Genomic DNA, 10564 nt, shown 5'->3' with positions numbered 1-10564 from the left:
TTTACAAAAACTTTGTTGAAAATATTTTTTTCGGTCAATAAATTGTTTGTCACACGAAAATCTGGCTACTTTTATTTAGTGATTTATAACCAAAATAGATAGCGCCAGCCATCAACATTTTATGTTAATAGATTGATTAGAATACCATCCTATTTGAACATGTGTTTTGCATGAATTAAGAACCAACTTTCTGGTTCAAAATCTATTTCAAACAATTTTTCAAGGTGAGTAGGTTTTTATGTTGTCATTTTCCTGTCTTGAAATCATTAATAGCATGAACTACATAGATTTATCTGAGTTATTTCAAAAAATTCTGTTATATTCTGCGGAATGTAAACGTCTTAGGCTAAAATGTTTCATTAAAATAAAGCTATATGCTATAAAATTTCAAATTTGTCATTAACCTGGCTTTCATTTTCCTGGCTTATGAATCACTGGACATTGACGTGTAACCAGAAAATTTTATAAACAGTATACTGTAAAGAGGTGATTTAATGATTTATTTAATGATTGATTATTATGCACAACTTTATTCCGTACGCATCAGCAACAAAAACATTTTTGATTCTTTCCACAGTGGATGAAAGAATTAATTTAAGTAATTCATGGTCAATCTGACATAAAGGCTTAAGTTGAGTTACTTACTATTAGCTTAAAATCACTGTTTCTTAAACTTCTAAGCTAATACGTCATTTTCCTTGCTTTCAAAATTTGGTGAATTTCTATTTTTTTTTTCTTGAGAAAATTTCAATAAACTGCACTAATGTCTGTAAGATATTAATAAATGTGAGTAAATAAATACACACAAAAATTTAGATAATTTTAAAGACTTTAAATTTGAAGAAAATTTTTTTTTCGAATTTTTATGTTTCCAAAGATTCACCCGTTTACTGGTTGTTATGTTAATTATTAGGTTGTTATGTGAAAATGGATTTATAATACTATGAATTGATTGTGTAAAACTGAAGTAAATAAATGCAAAATGAACCAAAACATGATAATGGTTACAGTATAAAATTATTTTCATTTGGTTTAATTACAACTTTAAATAATTACAACAAATACAAGTACGTTATATAACAATTCACAAATTAAAAAGCCATGGATTACAGACATTAGACTATAAAATTAATACAAAACCATTTTCAAAATAAACTACTTTATTAAAAGCGTAGAAACGGGAAAAAATTGAATTCACACACACACACACACACACACACACACACACACACACACACACACACACACACACACACACACACACACACACACACACACACACACACACACACACACACACACACACACACGCACACGCACACGCACACACACACACACACACACACACACACACGCACACACGCACACACACATATATATCAACGCTTTAACAAATAAAGGTTAGATCAGGAATGTGACGTAGATCCTTAGATCGAATGTGGCAAAGCTCACGGTTAACAGTTACAAGTTAGGCGCCAGGCACAAAGTGCAATTTAAATAAAATTGTGGCCGTGACCGTAAGATTGTCAATGAAACAAATGTAGCCGTGATGACTCAGGGAATAGAGCGTTCGCCTTTCAATGCGGCGAATCGGGTTCGAATCACAGTCGATACAAATTCCGCATCCGGCTTGCACTGACCGTAGTACTGACGTGAAATATCCTCAGTGGTTAGCTCCATCAAAAGGTCCTCCACGAAGGAAAATTTCTCCCTATACTCGATCCAGGAAATCCCTTGTCTTCTGGATTGGGTTCAAAATGACAAGGCTACGGAGTTGAACATTAGTAGTCGTAAACCCATAAAATTGGGTCGGTTGTTCAACGACGGTTATGAAATAAAATAAAATTAAACAAATGTTGTCTTGAGTCGTGGTGGCTCCAGGAGGTGATCCAGGCTCGAATCTCAGCCGTGACTGGTTGATGCGAAATCTTCTCCCAACTCACAGCAACCATTTTTTTAACGTTAAATATTCCCAGTGTTATACCGACCATAATCCTCTTGCCGTCGTTGTAATAGTGAAAAGTTATCGTGGTTTTTCTCTCCATTAAACGCAAATTCATGTTAGTTCCATCAAAAAACCTTGCAAGAAGGAAAGTTTGTCTCATTCCTAGATTTCGCTTATCTTCTGGGTTTGTTTTAAAATTACAAATATCACTGAGTGAAATTGACAGTGACATGTTTTTGTATTCACAATACTGTCAGCTGCCCCCAGAAACAGCACCGTGAAAAATTGAGCACCGCATGGCAGTATTATTCACAACTCTGCCGATAATAACGTCTTTTAAAATTTCCATAAGTCCCCAGTAATATTTACAGCATTGTTCAAAACATCAACTTTGTAAATTTTACAGTTTCCGTAACTTTTAAAATACCTTTTTTGCGGGATACTTTTTCCAGACAATATTTTGATTTAATTTCACTTAGCCTGTGACCTAGTCAAGTAATTTACTCTCTGTCATCCCATGTGTATGTAAGATAGGAAATTTTTTTATAAGTTTGGCTTTACATGGTAACTACGTTGTACTAAAAATTTATGCCAAATTTAAAAATTAGATTTTTGCAGATGCATAAAACACGTTGCTTGATTTTAGGAGGGTACTATTTCAAGGCAGATTTTTTCCCCTTTAGTTCTTTTTTTTTCGAATGGCAGGCACTGAACTTTATTCGTTTCACCTTAGAAGATGCCAGATGTGTTACTCATTTCGCGTTACCCAGTGGGCACCTGTGAACCAAAGTCACGGAGGCGATTAACATTGCCCACGCCACACTGCCACAAACCCATTCATAGGGTGGGCCACATTCACACACAACTTAGGACAGCAGAAGAGAGAGAAATATCCATGCCCAGAGCGGGATTCGAACCCGCGGCCATTGGCCTTGCAGTCAGGCGCGCTAACCGCTCGGTCACCTGGCCGGCCCCCTTTAGTACTAATATCAGCAAAAAGTTATTTTAAATTTTTCAATAGATTAAATAATATTTACTTGTAATGGCAGTGGTCAGAAAAACTACATTATTTTTGTAATTAACTGCTTTTACAACTACTTTGTTACAAATTTAGTTAACTACAACTGCAACTACTTTTTTTTAAAATGTAGTGACTACATACTACTTTGGAATTGTAATGACTATTTCGCTTCTCTGAGGAACCGAACTTTGCTTTAGAAATTAATTTACACATTAAATTCAAAATGGTTTTGAATAAAAAAATTGGCTTATACTAAACATGAGGAATTACTTATATTTATTCATGTTTCTATAAGCCATTTTGTTATTCTAAAACATTTATTTTTTAAATTTGATTATTTAGTGTTCAAACTTTTTACGCCCTTCTTGACAGCGAATAATTAATTTTAGAGATGCTAGAAAATTATCAAGTACTTTCAATTTTGTAAAGTGTTTACAGCTCTTTTATTTCTTCTAAGAAATTAAGTGCATTGAGAATAAGTTTCCTTCCTTTGAAATAACATCATTGTTTTGCGAATGAACATTTGCCTATGAAAGTGGGACTAAAGTGATAAATTATCTATTATTCCTAATGGCTAGCTTAAATATTAGTTATACGTGACTCTAAATACGTAGTTATTGTTAACTCACAGCCACGAGGGCATTTGAAATTGCATCCTTTGACAGACTCTAGAAGATTTGTAGCCATCAAATTTGTAAAATTAGTTGTGTTAGAACTTTTTTTATGTACTAAACTAACGTAAAAAGTAGTTGCCAGGAATCGCTACAAACTACTATTTTTTTTGTATCGCACTACTCATTATACTAAAACTAAACTCAGTGGCGCGACAGCCCATAGACGGCCAAGGCCTACTGTGCCCATCTCAGTTTTCTTGACCTTGGGCTCTGGGGTGCAGGAGCAGATGTTCCGGTCTGGAGGTCAACCAAACGCGGAACCCCCAGTGTTTAGTTCTCATCTATCAACCCACTGAGGGAATGAAAGGCTGATTCACCCTTGCCCGGCCCTAAGATCGAAACCAGGACCTGTGGCATGGAAGCGCGAAGCGCCACCACTCAGCCACCTGGAGTCGCTCACTATACTACTTTAAAAAAAAAAAAAACACCAAACAAATTGCAAAAAAGTAGCGACATCAGTAGTTTCACTACTTGTAGTGAGATACATCCGACCACTGTGTAAAAGGCATTAAAGAATCTTAAAAATCCTACCAAATAGCAAATATATCATACTTTTTTTTTCATTTTAAAAAAATTTTTATCGTTTTACTGTTTAAATGTTTTCGTTTAACTTTTACAATACAGATATTTAAATTTAACATCAAAGAAACAGTGAATTTCAAGAATGAGTCAATATTTTTTTTTTTTTTTGTAATTTGATATACGTTGAATTTCACCCATCACTCATTTTGTCGTGTAAGGAATAACAGAACTGGTAAGAAATATTTTTTATTGCTATTTTGTTCAGATAAATCATTACGTTAAAAACTATATGGGTGATTCTTGATTCGAAGCATACTGAACTATTTATGCAGTCAGTAAGATTTCAATCTATTAATTTCCTTAACCACATTCTCGAAATTATTTCCTTAACTTGGTGAATTTTTATGAAAAAAAAAACATTTCAGAACTTTAATTAAAGTTGTGTACAGTGCTACAGTGCGCAAAAAAAACATGAACCAGACTGAATAACTTTTGATCCAATAATCAGAGCACAATCTTAAAGGTTCGAAGGAAAGTCGCATTTTTGAAAATTCTCGAGATATGTTGAAATGCGCAAAATGTAAAATAAACATTAAGGGGATCCAAACTTTGGACAACTCTCCTGACTAAACAGATGGGATCATGTTTCCCAGATTGCTGCTACCCCCTATATTTTGAGGGTCAGAAATCAGAATCCATCGGTAAAAGGTTATCTTATCAAGAAATGTAGCTATGAAGAAAAAGTACGTTTTGTGTCTTATTTCGTAACTTATAATAACGTCTGAATTAATGAATTTGCATGTTTGACATCACCCCTTTGAATCATTGAGATTGTGTCATAGAACGTAAGGATCCGATCATTAGTTCAAAAGTTAGTTAGAGTGGTTCATTTATCTTTTTACGCACTGTACACTCATAAATAGACTCGTAGAATATGATTTAGTAAATATGATATGATAAATTATAAATATATAATTTTATTTAAAAATCAAATATTTACAAAAGTAATGCCATACTTTTTTACTACATACAAAATTAATTAAAAAATAAAGTTTTGTATTTTCAAACATTGTCAGTCCTCTTTAAAAGCTGAATTTCACTGTGCCTTTTGATCTCTTTCTTTTCTCTTACATTTGAAAGCCAAGGAAGTAAAAGTACAGTAATGCTGCAGAAAATATTCATTGCTGTAAGTAAATAATATAGTCCATCATAGGAACCTAGGTTTCCTCTAAAATACCCTGCAAAAATTGAAATATGCTTTACGTTCTACAGAATAAAAAAAATTATCTAAGTTTAAATAAAATGAAGTGCTAACGTAACGGAAGATAAATGCTTCGATTTGAATGTTTTTTTTTTTTAATTTCTTTACGAAAAATACCTCACAAAATACGTGGTGAAATATTAGTTTGATATTCTGTGCTTTTAATTATTATGAAAGTTGAGTGAAATAGATTGAGTGAAATAATAATTACTAATAAACAAATTATAGTGAAACACACTCATCTAAACATGCTATTTTTTGATTTAGAATCGATTAAGAATGACAACTAAATTATTCGAAATTTGTTCACCAGTTATCATTTAAACATTTCAAGGGAATTCGTAAATTATTAAATAATCGTGGAACTCAGAAGGAAATATGATAGAGTGTAATGTATAAACAAATTAGGTTTTCAAAGATAAGTTCCGTATGTTTGAATATGCTAAATTTAACGATAGCGATATTTAAGCAATTTATTTTGCCTTTTTCGTCTTTTCTGCTTAGGAAGCAAATTTAATTCTCATTATTTTCCAAAATTACTAACCGATTTTGTCAGTAGATGGCGCTCCTAACTAAAAACAATTATTAATCATTTTTCTCAAAATAAATTCTATTTTTACCTGCAACGTGACGCAATCCAGGAAAAAAATTATATGACGCTCGAAAAAAATAGTTTAAATGGAATGCTCTTACATGCATTTTTACTGTTTTATAGTGATCAACACCATTTATTGGAAATTTTGAATCGAATTTCGAAACATGGTTAGAATAAATCTCCCATTTTCCAAGTAGAACGATGGAAATATTGCATTTCTATGTCTTTCCATTTTTCTTTGAATCTTTAGTCCAGTTCTGCTTTAATAATTTAAATTGACAGTCATTTTTCAGGGTTGTGCCACTCATGTCTGGAAGAAAATCCTTGTGTGTTCCCAGCTCATACTGTTCGCACTATATTAATATGAAACACACATTCACTCATGTATGAACTAAATTTGGACAAGGATACTAGCTAAAATTTCTAAAAGAAAACTTAGAGAAGTACGAAACAGCTCAGCATACTTAAAACAAATAATGTTATAGTTAAATAAACAGTATAGTATAGTTTATTATCATCTTGAAATATCCCATAGATTGCAATGCTAGTATCCTAATGATAGTATACTAGTAATAGAATCCTAATACTTATTTTATAGATTACAATAATAGGATAACGATGTTAGTTTAAATTGCTGGAGAAACTTTGAGAAATTAAAAACAACTCATCTGTCTTAAAACAAATAATGCTATTGTAAATCGAATAGTACAGCTGAACCATCATTTTTAAACATCCTATGGACATCCCGTTCACTTTAAGTAGACGGCAGTTTATAAGGACAAAAATAAGAGATAAAAGTTTCGATATTTCCCTAATTTGTGAAATTTTTTTTTAAAAATTCCCTGTTATTTTAAAGGATTTTTAAATTCCCTGCATTTTCCAGTTTTTCCCTATTCTCCCTGTCAAGTGGCAACCCTGTGTGTGCGGGGGGGGGGGAGCTCATTTATCCACTGCATGCAACCAAAAGTGCTCATACAAATCTAAATAAAATTGGATTAAGTGAATTATAAAGAAAAAACAAATCTGTGATCTGTACTTATTCTACATTTTTTTAAACTATAATTCAGATTTTTATCAATGAGAGGTGATATTGTTAAATTTAAAGGAGCATAAGGTAAACCAAATGAGGTAACAGCAAATGTTTGTCTATTCTTTGCAATGTATGAATAGCTCCTTTCAGGAATATATATTACCGAAATTCCCGCAAATATATTACCGTAATTCCATGCCAAAACTGCTCGACTGGGCCATCCTGACACTGGAAGTAGCTATTACGAGATGCATTAAGGCACCGAAACTGGATGCAGATAAATATTTTTTATCAGCCACCCCTATGAGTCTCAAATGACCCATATTTTCCAGGATGCGATGAAAATACAGCATATAAATCTGATTAGTTCTATCAATATTTTTATCTCTTAAGTAATCCTGCATGCAGAACTGATTAAAATTTGATAAATAAATTACGAAAGAAAAAGAAATCTGTAATCTATACTTATTGTCCTTTTCTTAAAAGTGTAGTTCAGTTTCTTACCTATGAGAGGTGATACTGTTAAACTCAAAGGAGCATAAAGAAAACCAAATGATGTAACAGCAAATGTCTGTTTATCCTTTGCAATATATGAATAGCTCATTCCAGGAATAATGTTGTTCATGCCACCAATCGCAAAAGATATTAGCATAATTCCAGCTATCATCATGCCAAAACTGTTCGACAGTGCCATCCAGACACTGGAGGCAGCCATTACAAGATGCATTATGGCACCGAAACCGGATACAGATAAATACTTTTTATCAGTCACCCATGTGAGTCCCAGGCGACCCACAATGTCCGGGATGGGTTGAAAAGTCAGCATATAAATCTCATTAGTTCTATCAATATTTTTATCCCTAGAATAATCAATCATTGTTGTCAATACCACAATTAACGTATAGGCAAATAAAGATTGTGTAATTGATAGCGCTATGAATGTTGGGTCTTTCATCACGGCGAGAGGGTGCCAAATATTCCTTCGTCCTTTAGAAATACACTGTTTAGTTTTCATTTTCATAAAATATACGCGCTTTTGGTGAAGGGTGCTTAAAGGAGGCTTATCATCAACACTTTTTGTAACTTTTGAATTATTTATTGCATGTTTTGAACTGACATTGTCTAATTCTTGAACGTCAACTGCTTCAGAGTGTAATTGATGACATCGTGTTGAGCCAGAGGAATTACTAATGAATGAACACATAGTTTGCACATGATTAGGACAATGTGACACAGTTTCCTCAAAAACTAATGTTGATTCTATTGGGCCATCTTTACATGGGGAGTACTCATTACATTTTGCCGGTATGCACAAATCATTATCAGTTCTTTCTTCGTTTAATAAGCTATCTGCTTGCAAGTCGTTATCTTTATTAATATCTTCTAAATATGTTTTATTATGAAGAGCACGTTTAGACCCTGTTGCAACTGGTTTATGCAGAATTATAACGAAGGGTATTGCATTTAATATGATGCCCGATGTCAGTAAAAAGGTTCCCGATAGGCCATACTCATTTAAAAAATATATTATAATTGATGGGAATGCGATGGAACAAACACTTGGTCCAAGATTAAGTAACCCATTAGATATGGCTGCAGAATCATTATCAAAATAATCTCTGATGATGCTGGGCAGCAATGCTGTTACTGTAAATCCAAATCCTATAGTTAAAGAAAACATAATTGAAATTATTTTAGAATATAAATAGCATAACCACAACAAGATTAAGTAAGAATAACATTCACACACCGATGAACTAAAGCCATTAATATAATAATAAGATAGAGTAATTATTCCGTTAAAAAAAACTATGTGTTAAAGTTACGGAAAATTTTTTTCAGGTGGTGTGGTATAAAACCATTTATTTCACAGAAAAATACTGTTTTTTTTTTAAAATAGACTCCTGTTATTTTACCAGATTAGTGCTGCTTTTTTCAACAAACAAACTCTGTTGTTTAAAAAAATCCAAACAAGAGTAGCATTCATACGACCAGCAGTCGATACTATATATATATATATATATATATATATAAATTTAAAGTTTATAAGATTAGGAATAGAGAATTGAACTAAAAATAATTGTATATAGTGAATTAGTAGTTTAATGGTGCCAGAAAAATAAAAGATTAAAATTATATTAAGATATTTGAATTGGAATGAAATGAAAATACAAGCTCCAAGAAAAAGAATTGGGATAATATGATAAAAAAAAATTCATTGAACAGTACATAATTATATTTGGATATTGAATATTCTCAGTCATTGATAGGTGAATAAAAAATGTAGTGCAAGTACAAAACAAAGCAGTAAGAAACAGAGCTTAGCGCAGTTACAAAATTGGTTCAATATTCAAGCTACGTGAAGTTGATGAAGAACAAATAGGTACCACTAGAATTAAGAATAAAGTGGAATGACATAAATTAAGCAGTTAACATAACAGTATTCAATAATTGAATGATTAACATTTTTCGATAAATAATAGAGGTATTTCCAATAACATCTCAATAAAAATAAAACAAAAGGTATTCATCACATACAGGAGATTTTGAAGAAAAAAAAAGATGAAATGGAGATACTTTTAAACGCTGCACTCATATTCTTTTAATTCTGCCTTATATTTTGTTTACATCACACCTTCACAAGCCGAAATTCTTTTTTGACGTTAAGTAACACCACAAACAAATCAAATTTGGAGAATATAAATTTAAAAAAAAAAAAACATGTACGTTTGCTTAAATCTATCGAAAATGAGCGTATTTTTGAAATTTATAAAAAAAGCATTTGTAATCTAACGTTATACATTATAGAAGATGTAAGACAAAGATGGATTCAATGGGTATTATAGAGATAATAAAATAATAGCTCTTATTTTCTGAAATTAACACTTAGGAAAGTATAAAATTAAGGAGATAAATAAAAAAGAGCATTTATTTGCTGAAACAAACACTAAGCATAGAATTAAGGAGTTATATGAAAACGAGCATTTATTTTCAGAAATTAATACTTCGGAAAGTATAAAATGTAAGGATCTTAATATAAAAGAAACATTCAGAAGTATAAAGAGGCACATAAAAGGGACATTAAAGTTACTGAAAATGGACAGTGAAACATTATGGCGAAATGATTGATTTTATCGTTAGTTAATTATCAAAAACATAAGGGTCATAAGAATTTGCATCAATAATCAAACCAAAGGGAAAATATGTTGTAAAAGGAAATTAACTCCCTAGAAACAAGCCAAAATCTGCTTCTCAGAGAAAGAAAAGGGATCCATCAAAGTCAATGTTAGAAACAAAATGGCGCAAAAATCGAATTAGCCGTTAACTGATAAATTTTAGAACAAACCTCCAGACCAGCTATAACCAATTAAAATTTAAGAAGTTTCAAGTTTGAAAAATTAGTGATTAAGATGTAAAAAAAAGAAAAAAAGGGAATTCACGCCTACAGTGTGCGATTTTGCGAAAACAGACCCATAAACTCTGTGTTTTAAATGTCAAAACAAAAGGCAGCAGGAA

At 32.0% G+C, this 10564-nt stretch overlaps 1 protein-coding gene across 4 annotated transcripts in view; it reads right to left on the bottom strand.

The window, feature by feature from the left end:
• Positions 1-5119: 5119 nt before the first annotated feature.
• LOC107450710 (uncharacterized) overlaps positions 5120-10564 on the bottom strand; it is a 53404-nt gene continuing 47959 nt past the window's right edge. For all 4 annotated transcript variants that reach the window (XM_016066566.4, XM_016066568.4, XM_016066569.4 and 1 more), the window contains 2 exons: positions 7553-8710; positions 5120-5400 (listed from right to left, as the gene is read on the bottom strand). In XM_016066566.4, the coding sequence (XP_015922052.1) occupies positions 5225-5400; positions 7553-8710 (1334 nt within the window). In that variant the 3' untranslated portion in view covers positions 5120-5224. The remainder of the gene's footprint in view (positions 5401-7552; positions 8711-10564) is intronic.

This window comes from Parasteatoda tepidariorum, chromosome 9, assembly GCF_982258835.1.
Source record: "Parasteatoda tepidariorum strain Cologne lab strain chromosome 9, Ptep-v5.0, whole genome shotgun sequence".
Taxonomy (NCBI): Eukaryota; Metazoa; Arthropoda; class Arachnida; order Araneae; family Theridiidae; genus Parasteatoda; species Parasteatoda tepidariorum.
This window is presented reverse-complemented; position numbering and strand designations above follow the sequence as displayed.